At 47.1% G+C, this 23,427-nt stretch overlaps 1 protein-coding gene across 4 annotated transcripts in view; it reads left to right on the top strand.

Annotated features, from left to right (window-relative positions):
• SDK2 (sidekick cell adhesion molecule 2) overlaps positions 1-21,647 on the top strand; it is an 876,954-nt gene extending 855,307 nt beyond the window's left edge. For all 4 annotated transcript variants that reach the window (XM_077458690.1, XM_077458687.1, XM_077458688.1 and 1 more), the window contains one exon: positions 14,100-21,647. In XM_077458690.1, coding sequence (XP_077314816.1) covers positions 14,100-14,447 — 348 coding nt within the window. In that variant the 3' untranslated portion in view covers positions 14,448-21,647. The remainder of the gene's footprint in view (positions 1-14,099) is intronic.
• Positions 21,648-23,427: the final 1,780 nt, after the last annotated feature.

Below are 23,427 nucleotides of genomic sequence, written 5' to 3'. Positions count from 1 at the left end.
CATGATCCGCTTCTCAAGAAGTTTCCTTGGAAGAGATCTGACTTCTCCTGCCGTTACTTGCCACTGCCGAAGCATTTTCAAACACGGGGCAACATAAGCCGGGAGCTTATCATGCTTGACCCTCAGGCTTTTCACTGGCCCACCATTTTCCCAGTCTCGCAGAAAGGGCCTAAACCAGGACTGGAAAATACCAACCCACCCAGGCGGTCTCTCTGCCAACATGTTACCAAGATTGTACTTCACAAACATCAGAGAGAAAAAGACTACAGGGTTGATCATCCCTAGACCACCCTCCCGCCTAGAAAGGTAAGTCACATTCCTTTTGACAAGGTTTATTCTGTTCCCCCATAACAGCTGGAAGAAACAAGTATAGACCCTGGTATAGAGAGAAGCTGGCAAAACGCAAACAAAACTGACATATAGAAAAATCGGAATCAGGTAAGTCTTGATCAGATCAACCTTTTCCCTCAAGGAAAGCTGCCAACCTTTCCAGCTTGCCACCTTGGCATCGGCATTCTCCAGCCTGTTCACCCAATTTGCATGACCATAGTCACCTGGGCCAAATTCAATGCCTAGAACTCTAATTTTTTGCTGGGGCTCCGGGAAGTCATCCGGGAGAACAAAGCTCTCACCTTCCACGCCCATCCAGAAAGCTTCACACTTGTCCTGGTTGACCTTTGAACCTGATGCCTCTGAATACTGCGTTATCACTGAGACCACCTCCTGCGCCTCCCCAGTCCCAGAGACAAAAACAGAAACATCATCAGCATAGGCCACAACCTTCAAAGGAGGCTCACCAGCGATGCCCAAAGGTACCCCACACAATGGCCCATTCTCCAGCCTTCTGACGAAGGGGTCGATTGCAAATGCATATAACAGAGGACTCAATGGGCACCCCTGACGCACACCTGAGCCAACCACAAAGGGTTGCCCGACCCAACCATTAACTAGCGGAAAGCTTTCAGCCCCTTTGTACAAAATCTTGAGCCAATCAATGAAACCCCCCCCCAGGCCATATCTGCCAAGAAGGAGCCATAAGTACTCATGATTAACCCTATCAAAGGCCTTAGCCTGATCCAATGTCAGCAAAAATTTACCCCAACCAGCAGCCCTACAACGCTCCAAGGCCTCCCGGACGGCTAACACTGCTGAGAAAGTGCTTCTACCTTGGACCGAACAGTGCTGGTGGTGGGATAACAAACTGCCTGCCACTGGCGATAATCGCCAGAAAAAAATCTTTGCCAGTATCTTTCTATCGACATTAAGAAGGCTAATGGGGCGCCAATTCTCAATAATCGAAGGATCTTTACCCTTTGACAGAAGGATCACTGCAGATTGCCTCATGGAGGGAGGGAGAGAACCCTCCTGCAAACAGCTATTAAAAACCTCCGCAAGGTAGGGAGCCAGGATCGTCTTAAAACATTTATAAAACTCAGCTGTCAACCCATCTGGCCCTGGCGTTTTCTTGATGGCCAGTTTATCAATAGCCTGGACTACCTCATCTGCAGTGATTTCATCTGTCAAATTCATCAAAGGAACATTACTCTCCAGTCCTGGTGTAGAGTCCAAAAAACCCAACATCCTTGTCCGATCAAGGTTCCTTCCTCCCAGGAGATCGGCATAGTATGACCTGACAACCTCCAGGATCCCTGACCTAGACTTCGTCAGGGAGCCCGTACTGTCCTTCAGGCCATGGACCGTCTTAACTGCTACGCTCTGTTTACAGTTCTGGTAAGGGTCAGGCGAATGGTATTTCCCGTAATCCCTCTCCTGAACCAAAGAGGCGTGCCGGTCATATTCATGTCTCCTAAGGAGGAGCTTCACCTCAGAGATCGCCCCAGAATCTCCTCCATTCGAAACAAGACGGTCAAGTTTCCTCCGCAAACGCTGGTAGGTGATATACTTATCTCGCTGCTTCTTTCTTCCTATGGCCTTGAAAAGCCTAACAGTCCGCTGTTTTACAAGCTCCCACCATTCTGACTTGCTGTTGCAAAAGTCTAGGATCGTTACCTGTGCTTGAAAAAAGTCCTCAAAGGATTGTCTTACTCTCTCGTCTTCCAGGAGGGCCGAATTCAATCTCCAGATACCCCTCCCCCTAGGTGGCATGTCTGAGGCATTCAGAGTCACAGATAGAATACAGTGATCAGAAAACTCCACTGCCCGGCACACAGGTGCCGAAAAAGCAGAGTCTCCCTTTAAAAAAAACCTATCTATCCTACTCTGACTACTACCTCTCTGAAAAGTGAACCCCGTGCTGTCTGGGCAACGCTTAATGTGCGCATCTACCAGACCTGCTTCCCTAACTATCGCATTGAGAAAAAGGGTGTCATAGCCCAGCTTATCTCTGAAACCTCTCCTGTCTTTAGACCTAGTAATGGTGTTGAAATCACCTCCAAAGATAACCTGCTGGGCCGTAAAAAGAAAAGGCTTAATCTTTGTAAAGAGGCATTTCCTGTCCCACTTCGTCTGGGGACCATAGATGTTAATCAGGCGCAAGTCCTGCCCCCCTACAGAGACGTCCAAGACCATGCATCTCCCAATCTCTACCTCAATTACCCGCCGGCACGTTACCATACCAGAAAAAAGGACTGCAACCCCGCTGTAAGGCTCGGCCGCAAGAGACCAAAATGAGGGACCACGTCTCCACTCCTTCTTTGCCAGATGTATATCAGCCAGACTACTCAGATGGGTCTCTTGTAAAAACAAAATGTCAGCATCAAACTCGCTGAGCAAAAATAAGGCCATATGACGAGCGCTTACTGATCTCAAGCTGGCAACATTAATGGTTGCCACTTTTATCGGAGTGGGAACTGCCATTAGGGTAATTGAGGCAGACGTTTCTTAGCCTGACTACTCCCTCTGCCTGGAGAACCAGCACGCTTTGTTGCGCCCTGGCACTCATCATCCATGGAGGACGCTGAACTGAACGAGTCCCAATCATCATCATCATCATCGTCCGACAGGACCTTAAACTTATTTTCCAAAGGCAAAACTACAGGATTTAAGGGAACTGAACCCCTTTTTTTCCTTCTTTTGCCCCTCCTCCTCCTATCCTCCAACCACTCCATATCATCTTTGGATAAACCACAACCAGCCTCCCCACACCTATCCTCCCCTTCAACCCCCTCCCCCCCACTCTCCCTTCCCTTATCTACCACCAGGCCAGCCTCCCCACTATTTTCCCCACTCCTCTGGCCCCCACGATCTGCAATAGGAACCCTGCAGCGTCGGGGGAGGGGGACTGGCACCACACCTGATGCACCAGCCTCAGCACCTCTTGCTGCCTCTGCAATTTTAGAAGACACAGAAGGATTGGAAACAGAAGGATTGGACACATTCTTGGCAACTGAAACTTTACATACAGGCTGGGCGGACACAGACACATTGGGTACTGGCACAGACTGGGAGGACACAGACACATTGGGTACTGGCACAGACTGGGGAACCACAGACTGGGGAGACACGGACCCATTGGGTATGGGCACAGACTGGGGAGACACAGACACATTGGGTATTGGCACAGACTGGGGAGACACATTGGGTATGGGCACAGACTCCGATGGAATCACAGGCCCTCCAGCTGATGAGCTCTGTGCATCCTCCATGTCCAGACGGAAAAACTCCCTCATGAGCTCAGGCTTATTGTGCATTGCCTCAGGACACTGACTATAAGGATGTCCCACTGCATTGCACAGATTACATCTTATAATGTTACAATCCTTTGCCAAATGTCCTATACCCTGACACAGGGAGCACTTCATCACTGGACAGGAGGATGCAAGATGCCCTTTATCTCCACATTTATTGCAGAGCTTTGGCTGGCCCGGGTAGAAGATGGTCAGCCTGTCCCTCCCCAGGAAAGCTGAGGATGGCAGATGCTGGACGACATTATCAATAACCTTTAGTTTCAGCTGCACAGACCATCCCCCTGTCCATATTCCCCGATCGTCCAAAATCTTTCTCAGGGGGCTCAGGACGTCCCCATACCTCCTCAACCATACAGTCAGATCCCCTTGGGGTATAGATTCATTGCGCACAAGTATTGTCACCATCTTAATGAGGGGCTGGCGGGATATAAGTTTGGGGATGAGCCCTTTCCAGTCCGGCAGGCCCCTACACACGTGTTCAAACTTCTCCCAAAATATGTCCAGAGACTCGGGACGGATAAAGGACAAATCATATTCATAGGAACCTGCCGGACTGATCAGGGCGAAGATATCCGCAGGCCTAAACCCCATCTGCAGGATTTTATCCACCACCACCCTCCTATGTGGGGGGTTTCCATCGCCTTCCCATTTCAATTGTACAACATTCCTCCTTTTAAACAGGGAGAAAGATAAAACGTCCCCATGCTCCTTCCCTGCTTGTTCCCCCTTCCCAGATCCTGTGGCAGCAACACCAGCATAAGTTTTTCTTCCAGCTTTTGCAGTCTTGTCCTCAGATACATTCAAACCTGCTGGCAGAGAGTCTGAATCAGCTGGGATAGCAGTCTTCTGATTAGCAGGACCCACCCCCTCCCCCGAACACTCAGCTTCAATCCTGGGAGCCGTCACAGTCTTGGCTGCTGCAGACTCCTGGAGAGCTGTAGTACTACTGCTCCCAGCATCACCTCCACCATTCACAGGAATAGCCGCTGTGCCTGGTCCAGGCAAAGTCACTGTATTGTCCATGGACCTCTCTGCAGACTGAAGCTGACAGTTATTAGCAGATGTTATTGCTTGCTGTACATTGTCTATGGGTCTGGGCTGACTGTCTGCAGTACCACAACCCTCAGCAGGCCCATTGTTATTAAAGATCCCACCATCCTGCACACACACAGTACCTGCACCTGCTCTCTCCACAGGACTTTCTTTCACAGGGCTGGGAACGGTGTCCATCTTCTCCTCACCTTCCTGGGGAGCTGAATCTGGACTGGACTCCAGTTTGTTGATCAGATGCAGCATGTCAGAACCTTCATCCTCCGGCTCAGATGTTCCACATTGCTGGGGGGGGAAGGGGACAGAGGCCTCCGCCATTGAGGGCTCAGCAGGTGTCTGAGATGTTGAACAGCTGGGCTCATCCTCCGGGCCCACTTTCTCACTCTCTGCTTCCATCTCCTCGCTCTCCATGCAGGAAGAAGCTCCTTTCCTCATTTGATTAAATCGCTCCTCATTTTTATATTTTTCTTTAAAAGCTCCACTATTCTCCTTCAGAGAACTCACCAATTCCTTCTGCTTCCGCAGAGCTTGTTCCAGGTCCTTCAATTCAGGCCTTAGAGCCGGTCTCTTCTTACTGAAGACTTTGGCACAAATCTGCTTCTTCTTTTTAAATTCAGCTTTCAAAGCTCCCAACTTCTCCTCTTCCTTCTCAATCCGCTTCAGCGTTTCCACAATCCTCCGTCTAAAGGCAGACAGAGATTCATCCTTCCTTGGGCCAGGCCCAGAATCTTCCGCAGGTTGAGGCCTATCCAGGGGGCCCCCGCCAGGGTCCTCCCCAGGATCCAGCATCCTTCCTGGGGCAGAGGAGTAACTCTAGCCCCTGGTCTCTGGAAGCACAGGAGCAAAGGAACTAGCAACCTCTCACCTCGCTGTCAAGGAGAGGAATGGCAGTTTCCCACCATCCCTGTGCTGAGTTCTTGGGTATGTACACCTGTGCCCATTATGAGGGGTTCCCACCATCCCTGTGCCGAGTTCTTGGGTATGTACACCTGTGCCCATTATGAGGGGTTCCCACCATCTCTGTGCCAAGTTCCTGGGTCTGTACACCTGCTGTGCCCATTATAAGGGGTTCCCTCCATCTCTGTGCTGAGTTCTTGGGTATGTATACCTGTGCCCATTTTGAGGGGTTCCCATCATCTCTGTGCCAAGTTCCCAGGTCTGTACGCCTGCTGTGCCTATTATGAGGGGTCCCAACCATCCCTGTGCTGAGTTCCTGGGTCTGTACACCTGCTGTGCCTATTATGGAAGGTTCTCACCATCGCTGTGCCGAGCTCCCAGATCTGTACACTCGCTGTGCCCATTATGAGGAGTTCCCATCATCCCTGTGCCGAGTTCCCGGGTCTGTACACCTGTGACCATTATGAGGGGTTCCCACCATTTCTGTGCCAAGTTCCCGGGTCTGTACACCTGCTGTGCCCATCATGATCCCTGTGCCGAGTTCTTGGGTCTGTACACCTGTGCCCATTATGAGAGGTTTCCACCATCTCTGTGCCAAGTTCCTGGGTCTGTACACCTGCTGTGCCCATTCTGAGGGGTTCCCACCATCCCTCCTGGATTTCGTATTATGAGAAGTGTAAGAGGAGGCGCTGGGTGAAGGTGGACAGGAGAAGAACTGGGAACACAAACAGACTCCATCTATATCTATGAAACCACATTTGGGTGGATTGACCCTTTAAAGAAATCTTTTGCCATGATCCCATTAGGAGTGAGGGCTTTGGCCCCAGGCGCTCCTCCTACCCCCAGAGTGAGTCGGTACAAAGATGGCGGACTCAGCCAAGATAAATAGGAGGACGCTGCCACTTCCCGAGTGTTCTTGGCTCAGAGAGGAACATTATACTCCGACCTCTGACCCGTCATTCCTTCCAAGGAACTTATCTGCTCTTATTTACAAGCAACAGGACGGACTGGTATTGCACAAGTTCATCGGTCTCTGCAGAACAGGAAGATTTACTGTGCGGGGAAAGAGCTGAATTCACATTTAATCCAGACCTGCTAAAAGGGACAATTCTTTCTGTTCAGCCAGTCCTGTGATTTAGACACCAGTGTCACCAGAGCCGAGTCCCTGACCTTACTTTTCTCCATTGCAGTTAAAGCCTAACAGAACTGTGATTGGATAGTGAAGGAGTCACTGTCCTTCGATAGGGTCATCCCTGTGCACTCTCCTCCAGCGAAGTAACTAGCCCCATATGATAAGTCAATTCCTCCTACATAAAGTTGTACATGTTTATCTGCAGCCCTCTCTTCACATTCATTCAGAGGGCAGACTTTATAGAGTTTGTCTGAGCTTTCAGAAAGCGGGGAGCTGAAGTTCAGCTCTCACTGAGCTCTACAGAGCCTATTGGAGGGAAGGGACACATACCCCATCACACACCACACAGGAACAGAGCTGAGACAATCACAGGCTGTGTGCTGGAGCTCCCTCCCTTGTCAACATTTTATCTCTCTGTGTCAGGAAAACTTGTCATTAGTGATTCATGCAGATATCAGAGGAAGGAGGCAGCAGAAAGACACACTAGCAGGGGTCTCCAAACTTTCTAAGCAAAGGGCCAATTTACTGTCCTTCAAACTATGAAAGGGGGGGGGGGGTAGACTGTGGCTGGTGGGTGTAGAAAATGCCCCAGCATCAGTGCCCCACCATTGGTTTTAATTGGAGGAATAGTGCCCCATTAATGGTGTCAAGTAAGGGGAATAGTGCCCCATGATTGGTGTCAGTGGGAGGAATCATGCCCTATCATTGGTGTCAGTGGGAGTATTAGTGCCCCGTCATTGGCGTCAGTGGGAGTAATAGTGCCCCGTCATTGGCGTCAGTGGGAGTAATAGTGCCCCATCATTGGGATCAGTGGGAGTAATAGTGCCCCATCATTGGGATCAGTGGGAGCAATAGTGCCCCATCATTGGGATCAGTGGGAGCAATAGTGCCCCATCATTGGGATCAGTGGGAGCAATAGTGCCCCATCATTGGGATCAGTGGGAGGAATAGTGCCCCATCATTGGGATCAGTGGGAGGAATAGTGCCCCATCATTGGTATTAGTGGGAGGAATAGTGCCCCATCATTGGTATCAGTGGGAGGAATAGTGCCCCATCATTGGTATCAGTGGGAGGAATAGTGCCCCATCATTGGTGTCAGTGGGAGGAATAGTGCCCCATCATTGGTATCAGTGGGAGAAATAGTGCCCCATCATTGGTGTCAGTGGGAGGAATAGTGCCCCATCATTGGTATCAGTGGGAGGAATAGTGCCCCATCATTGGTGTCAGTGGGAGGAATAGTGCCCCATCAATGGTGTCAGTGAGAGGGATAGTGCCCCATTATTGGTGTTGGGAGGAATAGTGCCCTATCATTGGTGTTAGGAGGAATGGTGTCCTATCATTGGTGTCAGTGGGAGGAATAGTGCCCCATCATTGGTGTCAGTGGGAGGAATAGTGCCCCATCATTGGTGTCAGTGGGAGGAATAGTGCCCCATCGTGCCCCATCATGGGTGTCAGTGGGAGGAATAGTGCCCCATCATGGGTGTCAGTGGGAGGAATAGTGCCCCATCATTGGTGTCAGTGGGAGGAATAGTGCCCCATCATTGGTGTCGGTGGGAGAAATAGTGCCCCATCATTGGTGTCGGTGGGAGAAATAGTGCCCCATCATTGGTGTCAGTGGGAGGAATAGTGCCCCATCATTGGTGTCAGTGGGAGGAATAGTGCCCCATCATTGGTGTCAGTGGGAGGAATAGTGCCCCATCATGTGTGTCAGTGGGAGGAATAGTGCCCCCATCATGTGTGTCAGTGGGAGGAATAGTGCCCCCATCATTGGTGTCAGTGGGAGGAATAGTGCCCCATCATTGGTGTCAGTAGGGGGAATAGTGCACCGAGGTCCAGATAAAGGCAAGCAATGGGCCACATCCGGCCCCTGGGCTGCAGTTTGGAGATCACTGCTATAGAAGAATATGCTATGTTCATATTTCATGTCCGAGGTTTACAACCACTTAATAAAAAAAAGGTGAAGGTCTTCTTTAAGGACTGGTAATCTGCAGCGCATTTCATTTTCTCTACACGCAGCTGATGTCCTCTTGTCTTTTTGTACCACCCTGCCCCCCCCCCCTCGGAAAAAAAAAAATCCTTTGTCAATTTATATGGACCTGGTACTGAATGAGCCTATTAAGAGCGCTGCCTGTTTTCTCAAGCGCGAGAGGCGGGCATGGGTGCCAAGCCTGCTCAGAGTTACTAGTGCCTTCAGTAAAATGCCATTACTATGGGAACGCCACTATTTTCTACAAGCCGGCTGGATAAACAGACCGCGCCTTCCCCAAGTCAAACAAGGAATCCCGCTCACACACACACACCGTACTAATCCCCGACTCTCCGCGACCATGCCCAGAGAGAAGGCGCATTTGTGCTGCCAGCCATTGTGCAGGTACATGCCTGCGTTCTGCAATATCTCAGTCACTGTCGTTTTCAGAATCGCAGCCACCGGATTTACACTATATTGTCAAAAGTATTGTGACGCCTGCCTTTACACATAGTTACATAGTTACATAGTTACGTATTTAGTCAGGTTGAAAAAAGACACAAGTCCATCCAGTTCAACCTTAAAAACAAATAAATAAAATAAAAAATAGTCGTACAATCCAATATACCCAATTTTATGCCCACAATTGATCCAGAGGAAGGCGAAATAAACCCCAGCAGAGCATGCTCCAATTTGCTACAGCAGGGGATTCCTGAAAATTCCTTCCTGATCCCCCAAGAGGCAATCGGATTTTCCCTGGATCAACTTTTCCTATGTTCGTACCCAGTTATATTATGTACATTCAGAAAAGTATCCAGGCCTTTCTTAACCACTTGCCGCCCGCCCTATAGCAAATAGGCGGCGGCAAAGTGGTTTCATAATCCTGACCGGACGTCATATGACGTGATCAGGATTATGAGCCGCTGCGCGCCCCCGGGGGCGCACATCGCGGCGATCGTTGTTGCGGGGTGTCAGTCTGACACCCGGCAACTACGATCTCGGTAAAGAGTCTCAGACGGAGACTCTTTACCACGTGAGCAGCCGTGTCCAATCACGGCTGATCACAGTGTAAATAGGAAGAGCCGGTGATCGGCTTTTCCTCACTCGCGTCTGTCAGACGCGAGTAGAGGAGAGCCGATCGGCTGCTCCTCTGACAGGGGGGGTCTGTGCTGATCGATTATCAGCACAGCCCCCCCGAGGATGCCCACACTGGACCACCAGGGACGCCACTAGACCACCAGGGATGCCAAGGACAAAGGTATGCCACCCTAGACCACCAGGGATTGCAATCAGTGCCACAATGGATGCCAGTGCCCATAATGGATGCCAATCAGTGCCCACAATGGGCATCACTGATTGGCATGCATTATTGATTGGCACTGATTGGCATCCATTAGTATAATATATTATAATACAATTCCGCCTATCAGTTCCCATCTGTGCCACCTATCAGTGCCTACCCATGCCCACCTGTGCCGCCTACCCATGCCCACCTGTGCCGCCTACCCATGCCCACCTGTGCCACCTATCCATGCCCATCCGTGCCAATTTGTGCCACCTATCAGTGCCCATCCGTGTCGCCCATCAGTGCCACCCATCAGTGCCGCCTATCAGTGCCACATATCGGTGTCCATCAATGCCACCTCATCAGTGCCACTTCATTGGTGCCCATCAGTGCCGTCTTATCATTGCCCATCAGTGTAACCCCATCAGTGCGCATCAGTGAAGGAGAAAACTTACTTATTTGCAAAGTTTTGAGACTGAAACAAAAAAAAAACTTTTTTTTTCAAAATTTTCGGTATTTTTTTTATTTGTTTAGCAAAAAATAAAAACCGCAGAGGTGATCAAATACCACCAAAAGAAAGCTCTATTTGTGGTAAAAAAATGATAAAAATTTCATTTGGGTACAGTGTAGCATGACTGCGCAATTGTCATTCAAAGTGCGACATCGCAGAAAGCTCAAAATTGGTCTGGGCAGGAAGGTGTTCAAGTGCCCGGTATTGAAGTGGTTAAAGCAATCTACTGAGCTGGCCAGAACCACCTCTGGAGGGAGTCTATTCCACATTTTCACAGCTCTAACTGTGAAGAAACCTTTCCGTACTTGAAGATGAACTTTAAAGTTTGTGCGATTCTGCCATTAACACAGACAGTGCTGTCAAGGGAATCCCTCCTGCTGAGCAATCGACTGCTCCCGGTGTGGGGGTGGGAGGGGGAAGCCATCCCCACCGGGAGAAGACCGTGATTATTTCTAGCAGCTACAGCAGCGATAGTTGCAAGTGAATCCAGCAGGCTGGTTATCAGGGCCACTAATAAGGCAATACAACTGGCCCTCCTGTACTGGGCCCGGGCCCCATCAGTTCAAAAGGGGGACACCCGCCGAGCAAAAGCCCTGCTAGTTATACTCAAGTTGATTGATCAATCAACTTGGTCCATTTAGCCTCCCCACACATGGTTTGAATCTTGGCTGGTTCCTGCTGAATCGGTGGAGATTTGGACCATCTCTGGCCAGGTTAAGGTCCCTATGTCATGTACACATACCAAGTCCTATTTAGACAAGAGCCAATTATCCTACCAGCATGCCTTTGAAGTACTCAGAGGAAAAGCACTCAAACACAGGGAGAGCACGCACACTCCATGCAGACAGTGTCACTATTCAAACCCCAGCGCTGGGAGGTACAATTGCTAACTATTAAGCCAATGTGCTGCCGATATTTGAACAAAACCAGTCTTGGGACCTCTTCTTTACCTCCTTAAAGTTCTAGATGTCTGGACATTATCCAGCCAGTGGGAACATATTGAAGCTAGAGGTTCCATATGATGGCCAGGCACCTAGCATTTTCAGAAGCAGAGGTCAGCCACCAATCTTATTACTTTCCTTATAGGTCCCCCATTCGCGTAAAAAACGCAATGTTTGATTTGCGGTGAATTTGGCTGGTGACGGGCTCGGGGTAGGTGGTGTCAGGTTTATCTCTCCTCGTTAGTCCAGGCGCCGCCATCAAACAATATTTAGACTGAAAACAATGAAAACACAGCTGTGATCTTCAGCGCGCCGCATTTGTGGTTGGCAAAACATTTGAAGCATTCCTTGTCCTAAAAGCCTTCAAAGAAACACCTATTCTCTGCTATTTTGAGGACACGGTTGGACGGAGGATGTTAACAACTTCTCATTGGGCTGTGAATAATTCCATATACATTCTGAGAGGTTAATCAATGATACTTTTGATGGGTGAATATGGGGGGAGGGGGTGGGGGTTAGAGCGTAAGCTCTTTGGAGCAGAGTTTTGGCTGGATTTGTAGAAGTATGTGGAGATGCTCTCTGTGTAAACAAGGGGAATGTACAGTGTATACAGCGGGTAAAATTGGTATTGCACATGTCACAATTTTTCTAGGTAAATCTATTTCCAAAAGGCGCTATTGGCATAAAATTTCCCCCACATCGGTAGCAACCCATGCAATCCATACAAAGACTCCAAAACAAATAAGTTCAGAAATGACGTTATGTGTAATAAAATGGAATGATACAGGAAAAGAGTATTGGACACATTAAAGCGGAGGTCCACCCTAAAGTGGACCTTCCGCTCATTGGAATCCTCCCCCCCCCTCCGGCGCCACAATTGGCACCTTTCAGGGGGGAGGGGGGAGCAGGTACCTGTACAGTACAGGTATCTGCACCCACTTCCGGGATAGCTCTCTGCGGAAAGGGGCGTAGATCTACGCCCCTTTCCGAAAGTCCCCCGCTGCCTGCTGGGAAACACACAGATCCCAGAGGCAGCGGGTCCATCCTTATTGCGCAGCGCGACCCGCGCATGCGCAGTAGGGAACTGGGAAATGAAGCCGAAAGGCTCCACTTCCTGATTCCCATACCCAAGATGGCGGCGGCAGCACCCGAGAGACGATTGAGAGATCGGCTTCGGGTGCCGACATCGCGGGCACGCTGGGCGGGTAAGTGTCCTTATTTTAAAAGTCAGCAGCTGCTGTATTTGTAGCTGCTGGCTTTAAAAAAAAAAAAGAAGGCGGAACTCCCAGCGGACTCCCGCTTTAAGAAAGGGAGGGGCAAAAAGACACTTTTGCCAAGACGCCAGCTGAAAACTATCAGTAAATAGAAAGCAGTCCCGGCCCTTGTCCGTGAAAATTCATATCAGCTGGTTCAGTCTCCACTTCTGGCCTATAAAAAGGGAGTCTCATTACCAAGGTGTCACACAAGAAACATCTCATGATGGGTAAAAGCAAAGAGCTCTCTCAAGACCTTCGCAACCTTATTGTTGCAAAACATATTGGTGGCAATTGTTGCAGAAGGGTTACTAAACTTCTGAATGTTCCAGTGAACACTGTTGGGGCCATAACCTGGAAGTGGAAAGAACATAATTTCACCATAAACCGGCCACAACTAGGTGATTCTCTCAAGATTTCTGACAGAGAAGTGAAAAGAATTATCAGGAGAGTTGTCCAAGAAACAAGGACCACTTCTAGAGAGCTTCAGAAAGACATGGGATTAGTAGGTACAATTGTTTCAAAGAAAACTCACCCGCCATGGCCTGTATGGACGCTCACCGTGCAAGACTCCATTGCTGAAGAAAAAGCATTTTGCAAGTTTGCTGCACAACATTTAGACAAGCCTGTGCGATACGGGGAGAAGATAGTCTGGTCAGATGAGACCAAAACTGAACTCTTTGGATGCCGTAATACACACCATGTTAGGAGGTCACATGGCTCATCACCCCAAAATTCCCCCATACCAACAGTGAGGTTTGGAGGTGGGAACATCATGGTGGGGGCGGGGCTGTTTTCAGGATACGGTACTGGCAAACTTCACATCATTGATGGAAGGATGAATGAAAAAATGTACCAAAAAAACATTCTTGATAAAAATCAACTTTTGTTGCCAGCGGTTTAGACATTAATGGCTGTGTGTTAAGTTATTTTGAGGGGACGGCAAATTTACACTGTTATACAAGCTGTACACTCACTACTTTACATTGTAGACAAGTGTCATTTCTTCAGTGTTGTCACATAAAAAGATAGAAGAAAAGATTTACAGAAATGTGAGGGGTGTACTTACTTTTGTGAGATACTGTATATACATAAAAAAAAAAAAAATATATATATATATATATAAATAATATAAATATAAAATATATATATTATATAATATATATATATATATATATTATATATAAAAATAATGGCATGGATCCTGAGCAAGCGAGTCTCTCGCGAGATGCATAGCTCCTAGACACCAGCATCCTCACATTGTATGTACTGATGGTATTTTAACTCTCAGTGGCACATATAAATCCCCTGTACCTATTCCTGCACTGAATGGGGTTTAACGGAGGGTAGAGTTTTTTTTGCACATTATGTTTGGATTTCTCCATCAACCCTTAACATGTCCCTTATTTTGCTACAGGGCAGCGACAGCGAATACGAAGTGGACCAGAACCAACAGAAGAGCCATTCCTTCGTCAACCACTACATCAGCGACCCCACCTACTACAACTCCTGGAGGCGGCAGCAGAAGGGCATATCCCGGGCGCACGCCTACAACTACACAGACAACGACCTGGAGGACGACTCTGAACACTGTATCATACCCAACAGCAACAGCAGTCAGCAGGGCAGCCTGTACAGACCCAAACCCAGTCGGACTCCAACACCTCAGCAGGCCCCGACCCAACAAAACCCCATATACCGCCCACCCAGCAGCCTCGCCCCTACATCCCGGGCCCCCATCGCCGGATTTTCATCCTTCGTTTGATGACAAACCTTGCACCAATGTACCATTGTTTCTTCAAATTTCAAGAAGCAGATAAATATATATATATATATATAATATATAAAAAGGTATGTGTGTATATATATGCATATACATATATATGAAGGAGAAAAACAAAACAAAAAAACTTTATGGAATTTGTGTTGGAGACAATCAGTCGTGGATTTAGAACTTTATTTTGCTGCTTCAAATATGTAAAATATTCCAAAGGTTTCTGGGTGCAAAAAAAAAAAAAAAAAAAGTGAGCGAAACGCTGAAAAAGAGGTGATCTGAACCAAGAAAACTCTCCTTAGCGAGGAACATGGCAGCCATTGCTGTTGCCTCAGAATATCTTGCCGTCTACATTGCCTATACCAAGGATTACCGTGCCTGAAGATTGAGTCTGACCAGCAAGCGATGGAAAGCAACCTCGCCCGAAAGACGGATGGCCGCTATAGTTACGGCATATCCAGAAGGATTATAACTGGAGTATTAGACGCTTAACGCTGGTCGGCGATCCTCATACCCGTATGGTATGGGAATATCAGATTATTAACCACAGGGCCTGTTTTGGACTTGATATCAAGATCATTTGTCTAAGAAACTGCCTGATACCTTACCAATGTTGGGAATAATACATCTATATAGGTTGGGAGTTTAATCGCAAGTAACAGCAACAATTATTACCGGTAGATACTGTCCAGGGTTTCAAGGCTTCAAGGAAACCTCCACTTCACAGGGTGGACCTCTTTATTCAGGGTGGAAATGTGCTGCCCCTAGCAACCTTCAACCTACTTCTACTTTTTTTGCTGCTAGTTCAGGCTGAAAGGTGGAAGACAACTTGTTACTATGGGCAGCACAGTTCTGGTGGTACCATCCTCCTTTACAGAACCCCATATTTGGGTCAGATTATGGTATCACAGCTTTGGTGATGAACTTATCGATCTTAATTGTGTTTTTTCTCCATCCATTGGGAGGTATAATAAGGACTTTCCAGTCTGCACCATCAAACATTGTAACTTTTTTTTTTATATATTTGATACCAAAATTTGCTGCCTTTTCTTAACCTTCTTGGCATCTATAAAAGGTTTGGGAAAGGGGACTCAATGGTTAGCTGGTAAAAAAAAAAATAATAATCTCTCCTTTGTGTTGTCCATAGCAACTGAGGAGACGTTTGGTTTAGTTTCTTAACCCGCTCAAGAAAATTAAAGGCTGGGATCGGATTTCTATGGGCAACACAGACCTTTTCCTTTGCTTTGGGCCTAGTGTGGTTTAACAGACAATGGAGTAGCATTGCATATACCTAGAAGAGAATGGCCTATGATGAGAGTGTGGTGGATGTGGATTGCTGAATCAATATAGGAGATCAGTTGTGTTGGATGTGATGACATAAGGAGAACTCCAATCAGGACCAACACCAGCAGTCAATATTTTATCACTTTAGGTCCAAGTTTGATGATCATGGAAATCACTAAACTTGGACGCAACATGATGCAGTAAAAGTGATGATTGAGCTTTTGAAATTACTGTATTAGATGTTGAAGGGAACCTGTAGAAAGCAAAATACGGAGTCTGCTTCTGCTGCTGGTCTTCTTCTGAAAATGCTAGATGGCTGCTTTTTTTTCCCTTTAGTAGTTTGACTTAAAACAAAATATGCAAAAAGTTAAGAAGTTTTTGGATGGCCTTGACACTCCAGCAGCAGGGATAGTCAGAAGGAGAGGTCCGCAACGGCAACCTACATATTGCCGTCAGTATGGTTTTTTTTTTAGAAACCGTTCACGTGGAGCTATGTACAAGCTACCATTGTGCGATCTATATTCAAAACACAAATTGCAAATGCAAGTGATTGTAAAGCTGCTCCAGAGCAAAACTTAAAGGAGTGCCAATCAATTCTGAAAAACATTTTATGCAGCATGCTGAAGTTGCATCTTTACTGGAGTTCTTCCTAAAGTTAGCAAAGGTTAATATCCTTAGGGGTTTTTATTCCATGTATGAGATGCCTCTACTGTTTTTCATTTTCTTCCTATCTGAAAAGATTTCTGTCAAGTGAAGTAGCCAACATGATACCCCTTTTATGTGGCATGACATCAGTGATCTGAATAGACAATGAATACAAAAATGTATCCATGGCATAACTATAACAAAAAAGCTACAATAGGATCTGAGGGCTGTGTGTTTGACCCATTACCATCCCCTTTTCTCCATATAACAGCTACAATGGGATCAGGGGGTTGTGTGGGGAACCCATTACTGCCCCCTCTTCTCCATATGACAAAACAGTTGCAATGTAAACTGAGGGTTGTGCAGGGAAACCCATTACTATACCCTCTTCTCCATATGACAGAACAACTGCAATGGCATCTGAGTGCTGTGTGGGGAACCCATTACCATCCCCTTTTTTCAATTTGTGCTGGCCAGTGATTGGTTAGACTTTCTTATAATGGTTAGCATCATTTATTAATAACATTGTAGCAAAAAGGGCCTTCATTCAATTTATATCCAGTCACTTATACCCACCCTACTACATAGTTATGGGTACATTTTGCTAATCTACGTTAATTAAATGGCTGTATGGCCAACATAAAGCAGACACTTGCAAAGTTTTAAAAAGAGTGTTAAGGGGTAGGACATTGGCAGGTTTCTGTTGTCATCTATGTCACTATTGAGAAGATTGAACCCATTGGGCCAGATTTCCAGTGAGAGACAGGACGTTGAGGGCAGAGAAAATAAAATGATCAGAATGGGGAAAAGTTAGAACAAGCGTCAGGTTTTTGTTGCGTCTCCCGTCTTTTTCTGGTGGCACAGGGACCGAAAATGTGTATAGTTCTATATATTCTGTATAGACTAGGTAGACATTCTAACTCATTCCTACTCTGTACAACACTAAAATATAGTTTTGCTCAAGTTGGGCTTTAGTCCTGACTGGCAGCTTACTAGTGCAGGGATAGGATATTTCACAAGCAGGGACAGGATGGGCATGTGTGAAATGCGTGGGTTTGATAACAGAATTTATAGTTAATTATGAGATAGAGGTTAAAATGTAAGTGAGGTAGAAGGTTGGGGAACCCAGGAAGTTGATCTTTCCTTCTGTTCCAGCTGGGTCTTTATTACGTTTTCTGCATTATCAAGACTATAATGCAAAAATTTTTGGATACCGGCCTAAAGCAGAAGGTACCTAACGTTTATGTCATGGCCCCAATGTTACATGTACTGTTTTTCGGGGGCCCACAAGCGTCAGTTAAAAAATATGTTTTAAGCCCCCCAAAAGGTGTTTATCAATAGAACCCAAAGGGAGTGGATAGATTTTTCTAAAAATATTGCAACCCCAAATTTTTCCTTTTGAAGAGATTTTACACCTAAAAGGTTGCAGAATCTTTCACCATCATCCGAGTCTGCATTGGTGGATGCACATCAGTACGATTGCCCCATGATATAATTTGTGGGGATTTAAAACATATCGGAATGTATAAAAAAAAAAATATTTAAAAATGTCTTGTAAAAAAAACAGTTGTGTCTGGTTAAAGGGTCGACCTACCAAAAACTGATATTTTTTTTTTCAGATGCAGAGAGATCTTTTGAGTTACAAAACGTGTCCACCCAAAGCCATCACTGGTTACTGGTCAAGTATTCTTCTGACCAAATTCCTCCTGTCCAAAACTTTTGGGTGGAATCGTTATTTAGGAGTGTTGCAGGATTCAAAAAGCTCCACCCGACTGTATACTCAGTGTTATTTTGCCAGTATTACGTCACGCCAATGTTTTGTTTGAGCCAATATGCAAAAAAAGAAAAGAAAAAAAGAATCAGTTTGCTGCTTTTCTCACGTCACTGCCACGAGAATTATTTTTTTGTTACAAATTATGTATAAAATGATGTAAAAAAAAATGTAAAAAAAAATAATATTTTTTTGTCACGAGTGCCAGAAGCAAATTTTCTTTTCTGTATAGTCACTACTGTGCACAAAAGGCCAATGCATTTAGCACTTGTGTTAACTACTGCAGGGGAATTTTCACCGTTAGGGTCTCAGATATAGAAGAAGCTGTTTAGCTTTGGGAAAAGCCCAGCTGGTTGCACTCTGATGACATCAATAAAACTTTATTGTTCCAAACTAAGCCCTGTTGTGGTGAAATGCGTTAGCTAGAGGAGGGCCTTGGAGGATCTTCTGTGTTTTTGGAAAAATAATGTATTATTTATGTTGGCAGCATTGGAGTCTGGTTGATCTCTTGGGCATTTGATATGCGAGACAAGAGAACAAGCTGTATTTGGCCAGCACCTGCCTCCTGGATGTGGGAGTGGAAGCTCTTCTTTTGGGTTCTGCATCTCGTTTTGGGACTTGGGTTGCTTTTGGGCTCCAATCACACTTGTACGTCACTCGTTGTTACTTTGGATGGGTGTGACTTGTCACCTCTGCAAAGTCAGACCCACTCTTGCACCAAAGTTGCATGTCAACCGTTCAGGTACGGCTTTCATGCAACTCTTGAGGGTTAAAATTATAGTCTATGTTCCTCAAGTTGCATGAAAGTTGGACCAAAGGTTCGTTCACATCTGTGTGCTTTGTCATGCGACTTTGGACATCATGGGACCCATGTTTTGCAATAACTTTCCATACATGTGCAACTTAAAGTAGTTCATGCACTACTTTGATCCAACTTTCATGCAACTTGAGGGCCATAGGCTTCAATGTTAACCCTCAAAAGTTGCATGAAAATGGTACCTCAATGTTTTACAAGCTTGTGGCATATATTGGTTTCTGGGAGTGTTGGATGCCTATGTGCCCCACAGGACGCTGTGGTTCTGACCTTCCCACCCCCCAGGTCACTGCAGCCTAGTGACATAAGAGACAAAGAGAGGAACCATGGCAGCTTTAATGGCAATGCACAAAAACACCCGCGTATTATGGAGTGAATGCGCCCGAAAGGTGTCAACAAGAACTGCCGCATCAACACAAACCAATGGTGCGCATCATTTTCATGTGTTTCGACTGCTACTGTAGGTATCGTAGCAACAAGCTGCCCTGTACACAGGCACTCTTTTTGGTGTCCTCATGTGAGTGGCCCAGGGCAATTTTAAATTAGTAAATTCACATGTAGCCCTATTATGTGGGTCAGAATAGCCCCGGATGACACCGCATTCCTTGCCTGGCAACCAAGTCGGAGAGCATCGGTTGAGGTTGATGGCTGAACCTTGGCAGATCTACCACAAAAAGTGGGAGGCATTGGCCTCCATTTAGAACACCAAGGAAAATAGACAAAAAGAGCACCAGCAGGTTGCCTTGGCAATCCATTATTTGTCATTGATCTATTTTGACAATAGCAAGAAATATGGTAGCCAGAGTTTCAGAAGTCAAACAGTTCATTGAGGCTTAGATCAGGGGTCTCCAAACCTTATGAATCAAAGGCCAGTTTACTGTCCTTCAGACTTTGAAGGGATGGACGGTGGCCATTGTGAGTAGAAAATGGCCTGGCATTGGTATTTATGGGGGGGGGGGGGGGAATAGTGTCCCATTATTGGCGTCAGTGGGAGGAATAGTGTCCCATTATTGGTGTGAGTGGGAGGAATAGTGCCCCATCATTGGTATTTATGGGGGGGAATAGTGTCCCATTATTGGTGTGAGTGGGAGGAATAGTGCCCAGTCTTTGGTGTCCGTGGGAGGAATAGTGCCCCAGCATTGGTGTCAGTGGGAGGAATAGTGCCCCAGCATTGGTGTCAGTGGGAGGAATAGTGCCCCAGCATTGGTGTCAGTGGGAGGAATAGTGCCCCAGCATTGGTGTCAGTGAGAGGAATAGTGCCCCAGCATTGGTGTCAGTGGGCGGAATAGTGCCCCAGCATTGGTGTCAGTGGGCGGAATAGTGCCCCAGCATTGGTGTCAGTGGGCGGAATAGTGCCCCAGCATTGGTGTCAGTGGGCGGAATAGTGCCCCAGCATTGGTGTCAGTGGGCGGAATAGTGCCCCAGCATTGGTGTCAGTGGGCGGAATAGTGCCCCAGCATTGGTGTCAGTGGGCGGAATAGTGCCCCAGCATTGGTGTCAGTGGGCGGAATAGTGCCCCAGCATTGGTGTCAGTGGGAGGTGTAGTGCCCCATCATTGGCTGTCTGTGAGGACTAGGGTTCATCATTGGTGTCAGTGGCAAGAATAGGGCCCTGCATTTGGTGTCCGTGGTATGAATAGTGTCCTATTGTTGGAATCAGTGACAGGCATTATGCCCATTGTTGGTGTAGAAGGAATAGATCCTTGTATCAAGGGGAGGAATAGTGTCCTGAGGGCCCGACAAAGGAAAGCAAAGGGCCACATTCTCTCCCCCCCCCCCCCCCAGTATAAAATGCTCCTATGTCAAATAAGGAATACTACTGGTCTCACTACTCCTGCAGAACCCTAGTAAAATACACAACGAGCACAAAGAGAGCTGGGGTGTCACTGCTCAGTGTCACGAGTGCCTGTCCATATCTGAAAATCAGTTTTTGTTGAAATGGCCCATTAACATTGTTGCAAATATTTTTCAGCCTACTGAAAACCTATGCAACCCCCACAAAGCCGAGCTTGTTAAAGCAGAACTCTATCCCCAATTCTTTTTTTCCCCCTTTAGGATGGAGAAGGGTAATTTACTTATTGCTATCTGTGTCCCCCATAAGGGAAGCTTTTTCACTTCCTGGTGGTCACACCTCCCCACCCCCCCCACTATCCGGAGCTGGAAAAAAAAAATTGTGTCTGGGGATCCACTTTAACAGCAATCCTCAAATAAGATGCAACGCCACGGCGTCCCAGGGGCGGTCTATATGGCTTTTTCGATAAATAAAATAAAGTCCATCTTATGAGAGAGAATGGATTCTGTTCATTTCGATTTGTTGTCAGTGTTTTATGTTTGCAGATTGTGTCATCTTTTTTTCTCCATCGCTGTAAATTCATCATTAAAACTGAATTTATTTTTGTTATCAAAGTGTATAATAAAAATTTTGGCAAAAATATTTCTATGTTATATAGAGAGTATGTTGTCTATGTGAGGAGAGAGAGATGTTGAAGGATTCAACGCCACGGTACAGTTCCTGGCGCTACAATGTAACTACTTTACCAAAACGTACCGATGACATCAGGAGTCTGAACGCCAAAGCTGGAAAAAAATTAAAGCTGAATTTTAAATTTGCTTATATTCCCCCCCTCGTCGATCATGCTAAATGTCATTTTTAAATAAAGACTTTCGATTTTTTTATACACCTTATTGTAGACTTGGTGATGTCCTCACTGCGTCCATGTGCTTCTCTATGCAATGCAGGCAGATCATGGGCAATGCCTTGATGGGTGGGTGCAATGCGGGGACAAGATCATCCAGTACCCAGGGCAAAGATACCAAATTGTGCCCCCCCCCTTCCCCTTCTTTATGTGCAAGGGGTAGGGGAGGAGAGAGAGCACAGCCCACACCTCCTCCCGGCTCTCTCCTCCTCTCCTTGCAGCTTCCAGCACTGGGCTGACAGAAGTAGTGATGCCGCTGTCACTACTCCTGTCAGCCTTATAGTAGAAGGAACAATACACGCTGTGTTCAGTGCAGACACCCTTTCTGCCCGCCCCTTGTCCCGGCCCTGGGTAGGTGTTAGTCTGGTGGAGTGGGAGGTCCTAGACCAGCTGTATTTGCATGCAGACCACCCTAGGTAACACTCGCGTACAGTGACTGATTAAGCGCACCTGAAGTGTGTGAAACACGTCTACCAGCTCTCTGTTCTTATTAGCACTTGGGATGTTCCAATAAAGAATTTTGATCAGTTGCGGAGTGCAGCCATTTCTTCTATTTTGACTCACATATGCAGTTCTGGGACTAGGCAAAGATGCCAAACTGAAACCCCCTTCTCCGGTTCATGGTGTGCAAGCTAGATCCTAACCCCAGCAGTCATTTGCTTGTCAAATATACTGCCGCTGTCACTACTCCTGTCAGCCTAGAAATAAAAAGGAAGAAGGCGCCCCCATCCATACAATAAACCATTGCACCCAGGGCAGCTTCCCCTCCTGCCCACCCCTTGTTCTAACCCTGCCCACTTGCGATTCCAAAAGAACTCGAATCCAATGAATGAAGGGGGGCAGTCAGGCTGGGGAGGAAAGGGTGACTCCACATCAGTTTCTTGCAGTCAATGTACAGCAGAGCTCAGACCGAGAGATGAAGAAGAAGCACAAGGAGCCAATCAGTTGGGCTGCAGTGCAAGAAGCAGTGCCGGGACAAGGTCACCTAGTGCCCAGGGCGAACATGTTAACCTGCGCCCCCCAAGATGTATGAGCATTAGGTGTCAGCAAAAATCCCCAAAGCATCAATTCCCACTCCTCCCAGTACAAATCTACCCCCTGCTGAAATCCCCTCTCCTAGCACAACTCCTCTACCCCCCAAATCACACCCAGCACAAATCTTCTCCCTTCCCCATCACCCTTCCCAACACAAATCCCCCCCCCCAATCGCTCTTAGCATTCCCCCAACTAGAATAATACTCCCTGCCACTCAGCCAAATTCCCCCTTCCAACACAAATCCCATCCCCCCCAATCTCCTTGTGTTGCCCTCCGCACCTCACATGATACCACAGTGCCCAGGGAAGCCGTCCCTTCTGCCCACCCCTTGTCCCAACCCTGGCAAGAAGCATGCTGATAGGAGAGAGCAGAGTGAAAGAGAGATGGGCTCATCAATCGGCTGCCCTTCACTTGCCAACCACAGGTGCAGGGAGGGAACCTGTAGATGAAAGTGCAGCAAAGGGGGAAAAAATTATGTCTCCTGCCTGCCACACAGGACTGTGCTGTGTGGCAGAGCTGTGAAAAGCTCAGAGCTGGATGGACTCAGATCTGGTTAACCCAGGGTGCCTTGGTATAGGTCTCTTGCAGTCCCTGTACAACAAAGCTCAGACCGAGAGATGGAGAAGCAGCACAAGGAGCCCATCAGTTGTGCTGCAGTGCAAGAAGCATGCTAATAGGAGGAGAGAGATGAGTGATACACCTAAAGGGAACCTGTGCTTTTGCTTA

The sequence above is a fragment of the Lithobates pipiens genome, unplaced genomic scaffold (genome assembly GCF_037356315.1).
Source record: "Lithobates pipiens isolate NorthernLeopardFrog02 unplaced genomic scaffold, aLitPip1_a1.2 Scaffold_28, whole genome shotgun sequence".
NCBI lineage: Eukaryota > Metazoa > Chordata > Amphibia > Anura > Ranidae > Lithobates > Lithobates pipiens.
The sequence above is the reverse complement of the archived record's forward strand: the minus strand, read 5'-3'. Positions and strand labels throughout refer to the sequence as shown.